This window comes from Lytechinus variegatus, chromosome 2, assembly GCF_018143015.1.
Source record: "Lytechinus variegatus isolate NC3 chromosome 2, Lvar_3.0, whole genome shotgun sequence".
NCBI lineage: Eukaryota > Metazoa > Echinodermata > Echinoidea > Temnopleuroida > Toxopneustidae > Lytechinus > Lytechinus variegatus.
Window position 1 is genome coordinate 2,625,368 of NC_054741.1, and position 20,320 is coordinate 2,645,687.

General features: G+C 36.4%; 1 protein-coding gene across 1 annotated transcript; it reads right to left on the reverse strand.

Moving 5' to 3' along the window:
* Positions 1-1,531: 1,531 nt before the first annotated feature.
* LOC121407060 (probable leucine--tRNA ligase, mitochondrial) lies at positions 1,532-20,143 on the reverse strand. The gene is made up of 19 exons (XM_041597977.1): positions 20,026-20,143; positions 17,336-17,483; positions 16,772-16,867; positions 16,413-16,541; positions 15,649-15,740; positions 13,398-13,458; positions 12,659-12,799; positions 11,657-11,749; positions 11,195-11,305; positions 10,683-10,860; positions 10,043-10,251; positions 9,320-9,484; positions 8,483-8,768; positions 7,952-8,125; positions 6,830-7,012; positions 5,561-5,724; positions 4,359-4,592; positions 2,939-3,022; positions 1,532-2,151 (listed from the first exon to the last, which is right to left on the reverse strand). Exons 2-19 carry the CDS (start codon positions 17,441-17,443, stop codon positions 1,975-1,977), a joined length of 2,685 nt encoding a protein of 894 aa, XP_041453911.1. The 5' UTR covers positions 17,444-17,483; positions 20,026-20,143; the 3' UTR covers positions 1,532-1,974.
* Between the last annotated feature and the right edge of the window lie 177 nt (positions 20,144-20,320).

Consider the following 20,320-nt stretch of genomic DNA (forward strand, 5'->3'; position numbering starts at 1 on the left):
CACTGATCTAAGCTTCACTTTAGGAAGCCCAGTCATCCTTTCAGGAGTTATAACAAAGTAGGCCTAAATATTGCACCAAATATAAATGTGAAAATATGTATGTCCCTCATCTCCATGCGCTCTGAACGCCTAGCTTAGCCGGGTAATATAGGAGCGCCTTGAGCACCTAACGAGGTGGATATGTGCACAATATAAAAACCCTATCTTCTTCTCGGGTCACTACACAAGACCTGTTCAGTAGAGGGTACAAGATCTGGCTTTGGAGTTAAAAGACTCCAGGGCCCCGTCTTACAAAGAGTTGAGATTGATCCAACAATCGTAATTCTATGGAAATCCATCAGTGTCATAATTTTTTTGACAGGAAATGTGCAAAATGTCCTTTGTGAACAAAGGAGAGCACACCGATCTTTCAAGAAATCAATGAATTCATGGATATATATTCATATCTAGAAACAATTTTGAGCACACATGCATTTTATTTGTTGACTTTGCTGGCTTTCCATAGTTGCGATTGATTAGATCAATTGTAACTCTTTGTAAGATGCGGCCCAGATCTTCGGCAGTGCACAGCTCTGGTAGGAGGAGGCAGACCAGAAGGTGTACCTCATAATCAAGTCATTGAGTTCAAGGGACTATTCTTCCTTCAATCAGGGAATTTATCAAGATTGAATTTTCTACAAACACAGATCCCAATGGATCACACAATGGATCTCCTGTCATAGACGTGTGTGCTTCATGGTATTATTGGTACATAACCCTTTTCATTAAATAATTGGAAATATATTGTAAATTTGGGTTTTTAAACAACAATGATAGCCAATTGAACTTTATTAGAATAAATGAAAGCTCTGAAGCATACTGCACTTCTTGATTCTAGGCATAGTATGGTGGCATGAATGTTGTAAAAGAAGATGATGGGCAAAGCTGGCAAAAATTTTAAGACTAAATAATACAAATGTTGTACCTTGAGTAAGAAGCCGGGAACTATTTAAGTAGTTTATGATACAAGTTCTGAGCTTTTCTGTCTGAGAAATAGTGGTAAACATGTGGTCACTAATAAAGCTTGAGCAAGGAATATTCACGTCTTGATGTACGTAAGTTTTTCTTTGCTAACCGAGTGATAGACGTGTGGAACGGTCTCCCAGAAGATGTAGCTATTGCTTGTTCAGTGATTGGATTGAAGAATAGACTCGATAAGCATTGGGAGAAGATTGCCTATGACTTTGAATTTTTTTTCAATTTTCAAGTGTTTTCATTGAATTTTTTTGCTGTCCACGATACCCCTGCCACCACAAGTAGTGCATCTGTATAGATTTTGTATGAAGGAGAGCAGCAATGGACATCTCTATTTTGATCGATGAACAGGCTTAGTCCTACAACATTGTTGGATGTAAAGTAAAGTAAGTAAGTAGTTTAGGCCTTATTTTGCCATAAAGTCAATTTAGTATCATATCAAGAAAGTGTTAATTGATGTATTGAGATGCTTCAATGATCTTCAGAGTAACACATTCACAAGGAAATGTCCTTAATCTGGACATCACCTAAGGAAATATTAACACTAAAGTTCAAACAGTCCCTTTATAAAAAGTTCGTAATGCAAATTGATGCCTGCCGAACTCTCTGAAATGCAAGAATCACAAGTGTATATTGTGTTTGGTTTTTAACCGACGTGTATGAATTACATATGATAATGTAAGTCTGGGACTGACCTTTAACAGTACCATCTAATATGAAAGACAGCGAAGGGCAATGTCAATTAAATAACTTGAACAGGGGCATAAGAACTGAAGCTGGGTTTGGAACTCAGACCTTCATGTGTGGAGTCAGGTGTCTTAGACAACTCAGGCACAACATCTCCACTAGTTCCCTCCAGCATATTCCAGTTGTTCAAAAGTACCATAAGCTTCCAGGTGCAGTTCCTTTTGGAACTGAGCTCTTTTTCTGGATTCATCAAAGAAGTTCTTGGTGCAAATATCACCTTGTCAAGAAATTGACAAGGGGCACTTTAGCTGCAACGATCATCTTCTTAATAGTCTTTGTCGCAAGTTGTTCTCTGACCAACTCGCTGCCTAGTAAGTATTGCTCCAGCTCTTCCTTGTTTTCCAGTAAAGATGGTGGAACTTTAATTTTCCCGCTTGTCTTATTATTGACCTAGAGTAGAGGGGAGTAAAAGGGTGAAAAAAAAGAGACTTAGGGGGTACATAACAAAAAATAATCAAATCAGAACAAATGGAACACATTTTTGGTTTAGTCAAAAAACTTATAATGCAAAGCCATAACAAATCGTGTGAAATACATTGGAAGAGAAAACATTGAACACATACTTCTTGCAGCAACATCTTTCAGACAATGGTAACAAAAAAACAAAAAGAAAATAATCACTGTATGCAAATGGACATTTTTCTAACTTCCAAACACATTCTTTATCAATCTACATTTATTCCTGAGTCCTGATACTTAATTTGAAAAAAGAAAGGTAGCAATGATAAAAAAATATAACCAAAATAATTGCTACCAAAATGAATTGCCAATTGCTATGTAAGCATATGAGGTTTTGAGTTGGATTGGTGGGTGATCATACTCATTGAAACAAATATCAAGAAATAATAAAATTTCATTCTTCTTGTGGCATAAAAAGTGCTTCCTATGAACTTTTTTCCCGATGCCATTTTGACCAAAACTTACTTTTTTATCATTTACATCAACTAGACCTGTCTTGTGCCCATATGAAGTACATTTTTGCACAGATGCACCCACTCATCCAAAGGATAACTATATTCTTATCAAGGATAAGACCTTCAGCTCAAAACCTGCAGAAAATTTGCACTTGACCTGAAATAGATAAGACCTACATACCCAAAATCATCCAAATTTAAGCACAGACAGACATGTTTTACGGGGGCATTACAATTGTGTATACATACATATATGTACTCACCTTAACAACTAGATCAATGGTATCCAAGCTGACCTGATGACATTCGGTCACTGACGGCCACCTTTGCTCTAACACCGCCTTGGTCTGTATCAACAATACAAAGAATACAATCAGTGATATCAATAACAAATGCTTTCAATCAATTTCAGTTCAACATTTCGGTAGCTTGTAACTATGGAATGAAATAATTCAAATTTAGGGATATCACTTTACAAAATAGCAGTTTTGAGATTCTGCAACCAAATATAAGTCCTACCACGGCAAGTAACATTCATCAGGCAAGAGTAATACATATAAAATGCAATGCGGAGTGACATTTTCTAAGTACATATTTAGTTTGTAGTAAATTTTTATATGATATTTTAAAACTGGATTTGAATTTTAGCACACTAAAGAACACAAAATGAGCTATTAAATAAAAATCGGAAACCAGGGATTTTCTTTTAGACTTAATGAAAAATCATTCAAGAAAACCCCATAATGTCTAGTAAAGGATCTTTCATTCCTCAATTAAAAGTATCAATCCATTTTTAACAAGAGATGCTAACAAATAAGTACACTGATGTATGGTTCAGTGCATTACTAATCTACAATTAAGATCTCAATCCTTGTTGCGTTAGAGAAAAATGTATTTGTTTTCATTTTACAATAATAATAAATAATAATAATGCTCAATTCTTGTATAGCGCATCACACATAGCATAGCATGTCCCTATGTGCTTAAAGAAGAAATAGTGAAAGGTAAGAATAAAGTAATCAAGATATTTAGATTGGATCATTAGTTCAAAGTTGGTATTTTATGCATTGAAAAGATATGTTTTGAGGGATCTCCTGAATGTACATAAATCACTTTGATATCTCATTGAATTAGGTAAAGCATTCCAGAGGACAGCAGAGGCATGAGTAAAAGCACGCTCACCATATGACTTTGTAAAGACAGAGGGAACAACAAATAATGCTTTTGAGCTTGATCTAAGATTTCGGGATGGCTGGTAATATGATACTAAATCGAGTAAATAGGACAGGGCAATTTTATAAAAACAGCTGTGTGCAAAAACTAGAAGCTTGAATACAATCCGGGAACGGACAGGGAGCCAATGTAATTCTACAGAGATATCTATACATGAAAAGTGATGTTAAAAAATGTATTATGTAATGGTTGCTTCTAAAACTGACATAACAACCGCAGCTGCTTTTTAAAACTGACATTAAAACTGTTGTTGCTTTTAAAACTGATTATAAAACTGATGTCACGATTTCAAAACTGAAATTAAAACTTTGTGCAAAGACAAGCACTTATGAGGATAATAATGTGATAACAAAGACAGAAGTTTTCATCAAAACTGGATGTATGACCTTTAGGATACTTCACATTTGATACGGGTTAATATAATATTATTTTGTAGATCTGTCAGCTTACCCAGTCCCATCTACTCTCTTTGGTGTTGGCAAAGCCTGAGATCCCTTGCCACATCTCACTGGCTATGAGTGGAGCCATCGGAGCCACCATGATGCAGAGTGACCCCAGAGCATCCTGGAAGGCTACAGAGTTCTTGATGAAGTCATCAGGGTATGCTCTCAGCTGATTGGTCAGGGTCATCAGTCGACTGATTGCTACGCTCAACATGTAGTCTGAGCCGAAGTGAGTGGTCACCTAGAATACGGGGAAATGAAGATTGGTGTTATCAATCTAATGGGGTGTTGCAAGAAACTTGTGATCAATTGCAAGTAAATTTTTGGTCCTTTAAGCAATCGCAAGTCTTGCTATTAATTGCAAATTAGTGATTGATTGCTAATCTGCTTCTTGAAACAAGGAAAACAAAAACCTTTTCACCTTCTTAATTGAGATTTTTGAATCACCGCTGTCAGATGGTAAAATGGTCTATCTTCGAGGTAGACCAGTTTATTGCCACGTCACACGGCCGTCAGATGGTAAAACGGTCTCGCAATTCGCTGAAGCATGTTGTGCATTGGGGTAAGATGGTAAAATCTTGAAGATAGACCATTTTACTATCTTATGATGTGTAGTATGAGTGTATACATGTGCTGTGGTTAAACAGTCTGTCTACACAAAAATCTCATTTTTTTCATAATCAAAACCCAAATAAGCTAAAAATTCTTCAATTATTAGTGTTTATTGTGCTTCTTCTTTTCCCATTGCTAAAAATGCATTATTTACGTCTCATAAAAAAGCTCAAACCTCTAAACTTTAAAGTCATTTTTCTCAGAACAGCAACGGCCGAGTTGTAATTGATAACAAACATTTTCGTGCAACACCCCCTAAGTCACATTTTAAATTATTGATTCTATCAGCATTGCATAAATGAATGAAGAATATAAATAAAATAAAAATTCACTTGAAGCATATAGATGCATTTGAACGATACTGGTCAGAGTCCTCAACACAAATACATACTGAATTACAGTGAGCCCTGATAATGAAATAATAACACATACAAAACAATATAAAAGTGGTTGAAATTTTTAGAAAAAGAAAGTCTTGTGATTCACAAGATTTTTGTAAAGAGGATGATTTAGCCACAAGAGGATTTCAATGAATCTCGCCTATTTGCTCATTAGCAGATGGACCGGCCGTCATTATCAATGATAAAAAGAACTCACATCACTGATAGCCTTGTTGAGTTGAATTTCAAGTTCTCTCTCGAACTCAGCATGATGATCTTTGTGTAGACTAGTATCATTTCTCTCACTATCAGTTCTTAAATCATGAAATCTGGTCACCAGTCCCCACAACCTGTTCTTCCATCTGACTACTCCAGTTATTGCTGATTGAAAAGAACCAAAAACATACAGTTATGAGTAATTTTTGCATCTTATCCATCTAATCTAGAAATTTCTTACAGTGGAATTGAAATAATATAATATGCTTCCCAACATGAATACAAATAAATTTAAGTCTCACCATGATTATCTGCTATTTCCTAAAACAGGACTTTATGATTAATTCAAATCTGATAACTTTATTTCAACATTCCACATCATATCTAGGTCTGGTGGCATACCACTCAAGATGAAGAGCCTGACGGTATCTACACCATACTCCTCTATCACTCCCTCAACTCACCTTCAACATTCCACATCATATCAAGGTCTGGTGGTATACCACTCAAGATGAAGAATGACAGTATCTACGCCATACTCCTCTATCGCTCCCTCAACTCACCTTCAACATTCCACATCATATCAAGGTCTGGTGGTATACCACTCAAGATGAAGAGCCTGACGGTATCTACACCATACTCCTCTATCGCTCCCTCAAATCACCTTCAACATTCCACATCATATCAAGGTCTGGTGGTATACCACTCAAGATGAAGAGCCTGACGGTATCTACACCATACTCCTCTATCGCTCCCTCAACTCACCTTCAACATTCCACATCATATCAAGGTCTGGTGGTATACCACTCAAGATGAAGAGCCTGACGGTATCTTCACCATACTCCTCTATCGCTCCCTCAACTCACCTTCAACATTCCACATCATATCAAGGTCTGGTGGTATACCACTCAAGATGAAGAGCCTGACGGTATCTACACCATACTCCTCTATCGCTCCCTCAACTCACCTTCAACATTCCACATCATATCAAGGTCTGGTGGTATACCACTCAAGATGAAGAGCCTGACGGTATCTACACCATACTCCTCTATCGCTCCCTCGACTCACCTTCAACATTCCACATCATATCAAGGTCTGGAGGTATACCACTCAAGATGAAGAGCCTGACGGTATCTACACCATACTCTTCTATCGCTCCCTCGACTCACCTTCAACATTCCACATCATATCTAGGTCTGATGTTATACCACTCAAGATGAAGAGCCTGACGGTATCTACACCATACTCCTCTATCGCTTCCTCGACTCACCTTCAACATTCCACATCATATCAAGGTCTGGTGGTATACCACTCAAGATGAAGAGCCTGACGGTATCTACACCATACTCTTCTATCGCTCCCTCCGGGTCGACACCATTGTACTTGGATTTACTCATCTTCTCCCATTTGACTACCAGCTCCTCTCCTGTGTCCTTCTGGACCGGTGCAGAACCTGTCAAGAAAAAGAGCATATATAATTCGAAGAGCCAGGTCCATTCAAATCACTGGAGCGTTGTAGCCCAGTGGATTAGTCTCCGGACTTTGAAACAAAGGGTCATGGGTTTGAATCCCAACCATGGCGTAATTTCCTTCAGCAAGAAATTGATCCACAATGTGCTGCACTCAACCCAGGTGAGGTAAATGGGTACCTAGCAGGAATTTATTCCTTGAAATGCAGCGCGCGCATAACAGCTGCACTGCTAAAGCCAGGGTAATTATGCTGCATATACTGTAGAGCGCTTAGAGACTTCTGACAAAGTATTAAGTGCTATATAAACAAGTATAATTATTATAATACTGAATGATTCAAGTGAAACTGATCCAGTTGACAATCGGTCCTGTCATCCCCAAAGCTTTTCATATTGACAAACTGTTCCCATTAGTCAAGAGGTAAGGGGTAACTTACTGGCCTTAGACACTGGTTGATGATTATACAAGATTTTGAGTCTTATCAATTGTAGACTAGTCTCTACAACATCTTTGTTGCACTAGCCAAATCTTTAGAGTAGCATGAAAGTCAAATATGAAGATTTCTTAAAGCTGACATACCTTTTTTTGCCATTTTATAGGTCTCTGCCTCTGCCTTAGGACAATACTTTATCTCATGAATTATGTGTAAAGAGAAAGAGATCAGTTGTGGCAGAAAAAATCCTCAATAATAAAGCAAAATGGTGATTGTAAATTTCATTGAACACATTCTAATATAAAATATAAAGTTATACCAAATTTCACAATTATGTTTCATTCTCTTCAAGAGGTATAGGGATCAAGCCTGGTTTACAGTACAGGAGTCTTTCAGAGGATCCCAACTGTGCAACTGACCTTGTTGGATGAAAGAAAGGCTCCTTCTATCTGTTCACTGATTAAAAGATTATTCAAAGAGCTACATTACCTGAGTGATCTACTTGATCAGGCGTGATATATTGACCACTGGATGCCACCTTGTAACTCTGCCCCATCACAAGACCTTGGACAAGCAACCTCTTGAAGGGTTCTTTGTGGGCTACTAGCCCTTGGTCATGTAAGAAATGGTTGATGAATCGAGCATACAGGAGGTGCATGATAGCTGGGTACAAAGAAAAAAGAATGCAAAACCATGTTTCATAGACTTGTTAAATTCAAAGCAATGTTCATACTTTTGCTTGTAATCAGAGTATTGAGAAGATATCAATAGTGAGTCTGATGAAATGCAATGTTAAAATGATTTGAATTTTCTGAGAAAATTACATTTTATTGAATGTTACCTGTTCTCATGTGACATAACTAAATTCATTTTTAAAGAAATTAATGACTGTTATTCTTTGATGGATATTTTTTTCACACCTTTGATATGTTCTATTTCCTAGTCCTTTAATAGAGCAATGTCTGAATTTCACTCTTCTCTGCTCTTTTTGAAAAAAAAAAATCTTAAATTGATTTTTACCATGTTCTTTCCCTCCAACATAGACATCCACAGGCAGCAGCCGATCAGCATTCTCCTTTCTGAATGCTTCCTCCTGATTAGTTGAATCAGTATACCTCAGGAAGTACCAGGAAGAATCTACAAAGGTGTCCATGGTGTCTGTTTCTCTTTTCGCTGCTCCCCCACACTTGGGACACTGCGTATTGATCCAGTCTACCTGGTCAGCAAGAGGGGACAAGCCCTTTCCTGAAAGGGAGTCCAGCTTGGGAAGGGTGACTGGAAGGTCAGCGTGAGGAACTGGAACAGCCTGGAAGATACAATGGACAATCTTATCATTTTGCACATCTGAATGTTATGATAATATCTTTACCTCTGTGACCCTTGACCTTGATATCCAAATAATCAGGTCTCAGTCAATCCTTCATGCATACTTGGAATGAATTTGAAGTTTATCTGCCACTATTCTTTGGTTATCGCGAGAACAAGATCAGGATGTATGGATAGCCAACCTGAAAATATAACGCCAATGGTGGGCAGAATCATGAGAGACCTACATCAAGACACCCTTTACACTTGTCATAACATTTCTTTTCCCTTCGATATTCGATCAGGCCCTTTCTGGTCGAGATCTTACTTAATCTAACTTTCCCTGGCCAGACAATGCTCAAAGCAGGCTATAGTGGGACAGCATGTTTAGGCTGTGCCCCAGAAATGTAATTATATTACAGGTATTTCCAGTGCTGTCCACAAAGTCTGGTATCAGCAAACTATAATCCACTCCCCTTGAAATTAGGCACTTATTACAATCAACATTAAGAAAGAAAATACAACAAAACATGGAATAAAGCTGAATGCTACCTGGCAAATTGGACAGTGTATAACAGGAATGGGAGTACCCCAGTAGCGTTGCCTTGATATCAACCAATCAAATTGCCTGGGACTTGTCATGTGACCACCAATTCCCATCTCTCTGGCACGTTCCATGATGACTGGCCTTGCTTCATTCCTAGACTTGCCGGTGAGCTCTATAAATATTGGCAATTATAAGAGAGGTCCTGAATGGATTATCAAAAACTGATAAAAGGACTGATTAACTATGTCATATAATAGAAATTTTTGCTTTTGACATAATGAGAGATATATCACATCTTTCCTTTTGCATGCTCAACAACATTGTTTCTTTTTAAAGTTTTAGAAGAAAAGTCTTTAAGTTCTTAACAATCAATTGTTTTTTCAATGAAGAATGCCTAAGAGCGCCACGCAGGAAGAGCACATGCCTGCACTGACACAGTTCGCATACAATGCACAATGACTTCTCATCCTCTAGGACTTCTCACATCTGATGATATAACTTTCAAGCTCTCTATCCTAATTTTCATATTATCACCATCATAGTCATCACCACTACCATTATCATGATCATTATCATCATCATCATCATCATCAACATCGTTATCATCACCATCATCAACATCACACACCATATCATCATAATCTCGATCATCATCATCATCATCATCATCATCACCACCATCATCACTCTCCTCCTCATCTTCCACAATAATTTCAGTACCCCCTTACCTGATCTGAATTGATAATCTTCTCATCCTCTAGGACCTTCTCATATCTGATGCCATGCTGAAGAACAAACTCTGCATCCTCTTCCGCCCCGCTGCAAGGAATTCCTAGATGCGACTCAACATTCTCCTCAAAGCTCTTATGACTTGATGCAAACATTGGTAGTGGTTGCTGTGTTAAGGGGTGAAGAACTTGGACACCAAGATCTACATCTGCAGACAAAGAAACAGAACATTATTGTACAGATGAAGATGATAACATGGTTTTTAAAAAAGCTACAAGCTGTAGACATTTACAAGACCAGGACAGCAATTTTGCAAAAGGTAGACCTAGGATTTCACAATTAGGGGAAAGGTAAGGTGGCAGGTATAAAAATGCAACAAAAAAGGCAATGAACTGCTAATTTGACAAATATAAGTGAATTTGACAAGCTAATTATTATTTAGTTTTTGTACATGTCATTCTACTGTAGGTTCCTTTCACTTGTGTGTTCAAATGTCAAAGGAATTTTGGATAATACCATCCTATTTAACTGATATCTCACTTGGTACTATACATTCCTGTCGCTTTTAAAGTGATCCATTATCTTGATGAACAGTTTTAATGAAACATTACCCTGGCAAGAGGAGTGTCTTATTCCCACCTGTTCTCTCGGATTCCAGCCTCCCTAACTTGATCTTGACATCTTGTGAAAGATTCTGGATGAATTCAGGTTTCTTGAGGAGTGTGTGAGTTGGAGCAAGGATGATATGAGATGCTCCATAGATCAACTCAGGATACCGGGTGTGCACTGATATTGACTCTTCTGATGTACTAGGTAACTGAGTAAATAATAAACAAACGCCAGATCAAAAGAATTAAGTATATATTTATCACTGCCATTACCAACACATTGGGTGTATTCTAACATGCCTTAGTAACACCAGTAAAATATGACATAGACTGTATGGTGATCAGCTTTTGTGAAGCTACATCATCGCATTTAGTTAGATCAATACTGATTGACATGATGGTGTTATGGCAGGATTAAGTTCTAAAATCTGAAGGAACATCCTGAGCAATTTCCTATCCAGATTAGCTTGAAGGTCACTTTTAGAGATCGTCTAACCATCCAAACCACCCTTTCAATCTAAGATCTAATAGTTTTCGTCTTACCTGAAGTCTGAAGCTGAAAGCACATCCAGAGCAATCTCCTATCCAGTTAGCTTGCATGCTCTTGATTCCTGAAGGCCATTCTGGCAGATCATCTAGCCCTTCCAGTAGAGACTGTAAAAGTAAAGGCAGTCTCAGTAATTCAGAATCAAAAGTTTTGTTAGTTCTGGGTCCCCTTTCATAAATGTTTCAAATGATCAAATCAATCTCAATTATTTGTATTCAAGGAGGATAATTTGATATTGTATCTCATCAGATTTAGATCAATAGCTTTTCTTACTGTCAAATCGGCTGTGAGCATTAACCCACAGTATGGACAAACGGTATGGCACTTTTTTCAGTTCATACAAATTAAATAATAATCCAGTGTGGAAAGGATTTGATAAAATGCTGGAGACTAAATTCCTCACATGAAAATTCAAATGAAGCAATGTGAGAATGGAGAGAGTGATACTTTTTTCCTACCTTTGAATAATGAGTCATTTTCAGGAACCACTGTTTGAGTAGCCGTTGTTCAACCTTGGCTCCAGACCGCCATGAGCAACCATTCTCATCAACCTGTCAATTACAAAAGAGAATACAGGAGCGCCATTAACCCTATTGTTAGAAGTAAACCAGGTGGGTGTTTCATAAAGCTGTTCGTAAGTAACGAGCGACTTACAAACGACTGGTGATCTTTTTGTGGTAAATTATACACATCAAATTTTCACTCATGTTGATGTAGCGCTTGAGAAAGGACAACCAGTCGTTCATAAAGTTTCTCGTAACTTACGAACAGCATTATGAAACCTCTTACATGGCCTGTAACACAGGTTTGCAATGAATACTGATAGCAGATATGAAAGAAGAACATTGATTGGGTCCTGAGCAGTGTTTTCTATAGGTCATGAATGCAACAATGATATTGACTGGCTAATGCTATTTAGCAATGGAGCGCTTATAGAGTTGTGGATTCCAGATAGGCTCTGCACAAGATGAAGGAAGAGTTTTGAAATTCTGCTTTTGACAACTGTTACAAACTGCACAATGCTACTGGGACCAGATTTGAAAACAAAAAATTGCTGAAATGCTGTAACAAGTGAAAACATTGTATTTGAGTTTCCCACGAATATCAAGGTACACTAAAATCTAAATTTTGGTAACCTGCGGGTCATTAATTTTGAAAACGGGACAACTAATTTACTTTGAGTTATAGCAGCAATCACAGGTTTGAAAATATTTGAAAAAATATAATATGAAGAATTCTTGTTTTACTTTCATATCAGGATAGTGCATATTAAAATAAACTATCCATCAAGATGGAATCAATTTTTAATTCAATAATGCTCACAATCTTCCCATAATGTCTTTAAGAAAGACATGGTATTGCTGAGACATAGGTAAAAATTACACATTTTTTCATTTATTGCTCTACAGGAAATGTCACTTTTGTGACTTGCATCCTTTTAGCATCAAGGGCTGATTTACCTGTTCTTTCGCTAGGACTGTCTGGTCAACGGGATCCCAGTTAACGATGGCTTCTTTCTGATAGGCAAGACCAGCTTCCAGTAATCTTACAAAGATGGATTGAGTCCAGCGATAGTAGTCTGGTAAACATGTTGTCACTTCCTGATCAATATTACATGACAGAAGCATTTCAATAGTCCCTGACTTTCACTGTCTATTGTTATAAGCCACCAAAATCGTTACATCTGATTGGCTTAGATCAAATTTGTCAGTGAAAATCATTGACTCTTGGTTTTATTAAAAACTCTCCAAGTTCATAAAGAAAGGATACCTAACACATTTTAATATATATTTCATTTCAAATTCACAGGCAATATAGTTATATATTAATTGTGTTAAACCAAGTACCCCCACCCTAAAACAAAAGGATACCAAACCGACAACTGCAAACAAAAATGAATCTCCTTGCTGTGTTACTAATAATTTATTTTTTCATTCATCTATTTCAATTTCAAAGCATATTAACATGTAATATAAGTTCAAAATATTTCAATGATTAAAAATATAAAAAAGCTTGTAAATAAAGTAATTTAGCACAACAGATGGTGTACATTATGTCAAAAAGTACTTTGATCACCTATCAATGGAATGTTCAGAACATTGACTACTTTAAAAAATGACCCAAAACCTGAATTATTTGATTACATTAAATTTCATAATCTTTCAAAAATAGTTTATAAAACTTATTTGGAATACTCACTCGTTCCCAGTTGAAACAAAAGCTCAGCTGTTTAAGTTGCCTCCGCATGTAGTCAATGTTACTGATAAAGAACAATAATATATTCATGGAAGAAAATACTTATGGAAATGAGACATAAATAATTTAGTTCTTTACAGATTGCTGAGCCAAAATTCTATTTTCGTTTTTGATAAAAATGTTAAATTAGGTATCATAACAAAACTTACTTCTGTGGATGATTTCATAGCAGCTTTCATATTCCCAATTGTATTATTCACACATAAATTTGAGATAGATATATTTATATATCTTTTTAAGATTTTACCCATTGAATTAGACTAATTTTTTAAATCAAATTTTCTAATTCGAGTTACTTTAATTGATTAAATTTTATTGTCAAAGTGCCCCTGAAATATTTTAACTTCTTTTTCCTTTACCCTGAATTCTCATGATCCATTTAAAAGGAGCTGCACTTGATCTTTGTTATGCAAATCAACTCCACCACTAGCATGCTTAGTACTCTAGGTTGACTACACAACTTGTATAGGTCATGTAGGTAGTGGGGTGTGGAGCTATGTTGGGAATATTGAATGTGTTGGAGAGGTCTCCACAGAAATCAGGGGCCGATTGCATGAAAGGGTCTTTGCAAGGACCGTCTTTCGTGTCGCCCATCTTTTATGACGCGCCATGTGAAATGCATTTTAAATAAATCATCTGCAAACATATTTCATTCTTCCGTTAAATTAAACAAAATATTTGTTTATAAAATGATGTGATATATTATGAAATAGTATAAAATTTGATTTAAAAGCAAACTAACAAATCTTATTCTTTATCATAAATTTCAGAAACACCCCGCCTATAGCGTATCATAAAAGATGGGCGACACGAAAGACGGTCCTTGGAAAGACCCTTTTGTGCAATCGGCCCCAGGGACCATTTTGATTTGTGCAGAGGAAACTATCAGACCCTCATTGAGAGGAGTTTCTTCAAGTTTATGTTTTGCCAGCTTTTGAGAAACCAACTGGTATTGCCAGCTTTAAAGTATCAACTGGCGGCTTTATTTCATATTCATCTTCCAAGAAATCAAGTGTAAGTCTTTGATATTTCTATACTTGTATTAATTTGGACAATCAAACTTCTCGTAGCCATGATATTTTAAGACGTTATGAAAGTATTAAACTATTATTGGTATTGATAACGCTACTAGACAAATATAATTCTGGTAGACAAGTCATGTGAAATTATATATTGAAATCACAAATTTATGTAAGGGAAGGTGGGGTAAGTTGTGACACTTTTTGCATTTTGCATGTTTGAATTGATATGACTAGTACTATTGTAGAAATAAGTACCTTGCCTTTAAATTTGATTCTTGGGAAATGTTTTTCACCTACATATAACTTTCTACCCCCACACTGAAAGTCATCGTGACCTTTGAAAAAACCGATGTCAAATGGCTCAACTTGCCCCATATATGGGGTAAGTTGAATCAATGAGCATTGAACTTGAATCAATGAGCATTGCTCTTCTTCGCTTTGAACTGGACATTACATAAGTCCTTTCCTACTTGGAATAGATTTTTATACCATACCGGTCCGGTAGTTATTGTGAGATGATCAAGAGGGCAATCACATTGCATTACAATCAGAACAAATTGCAAAAACCCAAATCTGTCACTGATTATCCTTGGAGATTGTATATGTTTTACTACCACTTTACACTTGGTTGTAAAATTATTTCACATGTCTTGTAACTGATTTAATTCTGCATGCTAGCATCACAAGAGTGAACGATAGAGATGATTGTATTGTAAACCTTGAAAAATAGACTGATTATTATGTTAATAAACCTGTACTTCAATTAGATGCAGTAATTTTATTCTTTTTATTCTGAGTGCAAGCTTTTACCCGGCATTTATCTTCTTTTCACTAACTTCCGTACGTTAAGCTCCTGATTAATACTTTATGTTTGATATGCCCTGCCTGTGTCAGTAATGCGACCGTGTCCTGGGCTCTCTATTTTTACATCTAAATCAATGTATAAAATGTATCTGTATTGTATGTACTGTTCCTTTAATGCTATCTGTTCAATAAAGTGATGCAAAACATTTTCTTGTCAAAGTGGCAATGACCATTTCTTTCTCTCTCGTCAGAAAACTCTATGGGGGAAATGTATTCCTGAAAATAGACTAAGCACAGGTTTGGGCCAAAACTTACATGTAGCTGAATCGCTTTTTTCTTTGGCAACAATAAGCAGTATTGATGATTACCTGTAAGTCCAGTCGTCAGGCTGGAGGCCTCTGTCTATAGCCGCATTCTCAGCAGGAAGACCAAATGCATCCCAACCCATTGGATGTAAGACCTTGATAAGAGAGAGAGAGGGGGGAGGTGGTGTGTGTGGGAAGAGAAAAAAAGAATGAGGGAGGGTGGGATGGAAGGTGGGAAGAGGGGTCAGGAAAGAGGGAGGGGGGTGGAGGGAGAGAGAGAGAGAGACAGACAGGAAGGGGAATAGGAAAGGAAAGAAAGAGTTTGTTAGCTCCATTGCACTTGCTTTGACGGGGAGCATTTCATTAAAGAAGTTGCTGGACATTTTATCAACATTAATAAGTAACAATGCTTCTTAGCCAATCAAAATCAGGGGAAGTTGTCAGATCTGGCAACTAGTTGTACAAAAAATTTGATGTAATGCGCCCCAGTACATGTCACTTGATGACTTCAATAGGAGACATGGAGAACATCAACCTATTAAAAAACAATTTATACGCAAGTTCCTGAGGAAAAATTCCATTTAACAGTATTGGCTTTCATCTGTTTTGACATAAATGTCATCAAAGACATTCTACAAAGAGGTGAAAATTCCCAGATTTTTATTTTCACAGAGATCCTCTAGGTGTTATTAAACAATACATATATGTATGTACACATTTTGTCTGTAATATACATGGATGTTGACTGTACAATCGTGTCAAAACCACTGAAAATATAAATCCTTCACAAAAGAAAATGATAATTTCAGACAATGTTTCTGCGTTACCTGCTTTCCATTGAGTCTCTGGAAGTGGGCTATGGTATCACTGATAGTGTATACCCTAACATGTCCCATATGAAGCTTTCCTGATGGGTACGGGAACATAGACAGGGCATAGAACTTGTCCTTCTCATCCTATAACATAGAACCAACAAAAACAAAAGATGTCAGGGTGAGATACATGTAATGTGAATGATAGAATCTTTTAATAGCGTGCCACAGTTACACGTAATAGCCCCCCTAAAAAAAAATCAATATGAAAACACTCCATACAAATATTAACCTTATAAGTGAACATCATCATGTCAGTCATGCAGCCTAGATCTTGCTTTTCTTTTAAACCTATTGTGGATTCTTGGTCTTACCTGATTACTCAATACAGATTTTTGGTTTTCTTGAGCAAGATGATCTCTCCAATAGCTCTCCAGTTCTTTCCTTGTTTCAACTGTTAAATCAGATTCCTGTGAATATAAAATCATGTATTATTCCTAAGCAATTTCTTATGAAAAATAAAACAATTTATTTGTCAGCCTTTATATTGTAATGTACATACAAATCTAACATATATATATTAATATCAATAAGCCATATGTATGTAATTTTCCCAATTAACCTTTTAAATCTCCCGAAAGTCCAATAACATTTATAATCATATTAGAAAAAAAAAATTAATTCAGATTTATCTATTATCACAGCATTTGGCTTCAAACAAAACATGTACAATATGTTTTCAAATACACTGTATTCTTATTTTCCAATATGTGAAGTGTTCTTCGTAATCATTGTTAAACTCAGGATATGCTATTTAAAAAGTATAATCCAAGTGGATAATGGATATAAAACATTAAATCTTTCCAATTCTACAACTCCAACACAGAAGCCTCTATTGACTTATTTGGAAAAAGGTCCCATTTCTAATATTTCCTTACCCATATCCCTGTCTTGGAATAGATGCACCTGAGCACTTTCTTGTGCCACAGTGACCTCTGGGTTGATTGAAATAAATGTTGCAAATTTGATTTCAACCAAGGTGACATGATTTAGAAGTGGAGTGCCTACTCTTCAAACGAATTCAGACTGGGGTGAAAGAAATAAGAAAAGGAAATCATAGAAAGTTATGTGTAGAGTTTGGATGGCAATAGGAATTAAAGTTGATATTCAATAAAAAATGAAAACAAACATTATTTGTGATATCATCATTGGCTAACCATATTTACCCAATTGTAATTGTTTCAAAGTGACAAGTCAATTGAAAGTGAATAAAATAATGTATTTTGTATAGATTTGACAATAAGGACAAACTTGACAGAACCATATAGTATTAAACAATGCTAATTCCACATGTTCAGCCCAGGAAAAATTAATCGTATCACTTGAAAATGAGGATAAAATTAGAATATTTCATATTTAATATAATAAAATACAAAAGAAATAGTGAGTGGATGACATCATAGTCTCCTCATTTGCATACGAGCCAGAATGTGCATACATATATAACTGTTTTGTGAAACGAAGCAAAATTTTAAAATATAACTTTCTTATTTTACATCCAATTTTGATGAAATTTTCAGTGTTATGCTTGTTGGATTTTCTCTTTTTATTCAAATAAACCTTTTGTTGGGATGGACTTGTCTGATTGATTTGAATGATTGTGGCATTTTCATCATGGAGCTTCATGACGAGATCTAGTAATATAAGTCCAACTTTTATTCGCGTGCACTCACTTTTTTATCATGGAAAAACATTCATTCAGTGAACGGGCATGCTATCCTCCCTCTATTTTTTTCTACTTAATTCCTAGGTTAGGGAAAGTAGACAAGTATCATGAGTATGGGATATGGGGAGGGTTTCAAGGCTCCGTGTAGACCTAAAGCTTCGGTCTCTCATGTTGGTTGTTCAGCTGAACTCCGTTGGCTTCACTCACCAAATTGGCAAATACAGAGACCGAAGTTCTAGCGCGATCTGTACAGGGGACTCAATGGCCATATGTTCATGTACTTAAGATCGGATAAAACAGGGAAGTGAATTTGCGCGACAGCCGAGGTAAGTCACTGTTTTTGTTCCTTTTAACTTGATTTTTCGGCAATTAATGCCAAGAGGGAATATTAATTTGCATTTTGGTCGCGTTTATGTTCAAAATTTTTATTTATTAAAGACAAAAATTGAAGAGCCCCGACGGGGGGATTTTACATTGCAAGTCCCCTAATGCCTTGGTGGCTGCACGATAGTGAGCCGTCTGTGTACAAGGAGAAATAAAAAAAAAATGTTTATAAAAATTTTCGAAACAGACGGCTGCCAGCTGTCTAGGCTCCATGATGAAAAAGTATATGTAAAAATATTTTCAAATATCATCATGGAGTCCTGAAGGCTAATACAGACAGTATTTGGCCAAGCCACTTTCTTTCAATTTCATGGCCCATGTCCTGGGAGCACTCATGGTTTCAAATCGTCTCGTGTGTGAAGGATTCATATGCACCTGGTGCACGCGAATCTTTCACACCCTTTTTACCAAAATAACTATGACTTTACATCATAGCTAAGAATTCTAATTGTTCTATAACACTTACCGAATCATATGGATTGTTCGTTGAATTCTCTTTGCTGTTTTTTTTAATAAAATAAGAGCATTTTTCGTGATCTTCACGTAGATAACTTCTGCTCAGCGTGGATATCAATTTTTGCCTAAAGAGGGCGCGCGATATTATTCACCAAGCCGGTAGGCACTTAAGAACCAAGTTTGAAAGGATACTCGTAAAATTATGTCACTCTCGCCGATGAATATTCATTTGATCGTGGTCGTGCGTGTTCAATACACACTGAGTGCATGCATGCAGAGAGTTTGTATCGAACATGCACGACCACGATCTAATGAATATTCATCGCGACAGTGACGTAATTTTACGAGTGTCCTTTCAAACTTGGTTCTTAATTAAGTGCCTACCGTACCTTTGTTTACGGTCTTGCAAGCTAGCTGCATTCTAGGCGATCAGCATTATTTTCTTGCTCGTTCAATCCACTTTCATCATCATCTTGTCAAAAGATGGCGTACTTTACCAGTAAGTCATGTAAGTATATACATGAGATGCAACCTGTTGATTTTTGGTACAATTTCCTATTATGCACTGACGACTTGAATTGAGAATGTTTGATACGAAAAATTGCTTTTCGCTTGTTGTTTGCGTACTTTCCACCGCAGTATTAAGGACGGATCGAACGGAGTATCCTGGTTGAGACTTGGAGGTAAGCGATAAAAACACTTTTATAAACAATCTCCAATTTATTTTTAAAACAAACTTAAATCATTAAAATAATACGATAGTGGAGAAATACTGAAACGTTTGGCGTTTTTCATTCCCTCACATTCGTGTGATGAATGAAAACGTCAAAGTCCACTATGAAACCACATGCGTTGTGCGAGGTTAGTATTACTAACCTCGCATGTTGTGTGACTGTGAGTGGCCGGGGGAAAAACACATACCATAATGTAAACGGTTCATTACAAGAAATGCAGCGTATGGGACCACAATGTAAATCTCGCACATCGATATCGTAGTAGCGTAAGTAGGTCTCTATTAATCTCATCTCATGCCACAGGGTTCCCTACACATTACACACATACCGTAATTGTTTGTTCAAAATAGGCCAACTTTGGCAGCTTTTCTTCCCTTCTTTTTCTTAGGAAACACGGCTTCAATTACTTCTGTACTTGATCATGTAGGCTGCCATTTTATCTAAGATGCCAATCGTGTAAAGAGATTCAAGTCAAAATCAAATTTATTAAAATCATAAATAATTACTAGAATTCATATTAAGATTTTAAAAATAATATTGTACATAAAATAAAATACAATAACAAAAATGAATAAATTAAGAATTTTTTCATCAAAAATAATATGATATAAAAAGGAATCTTT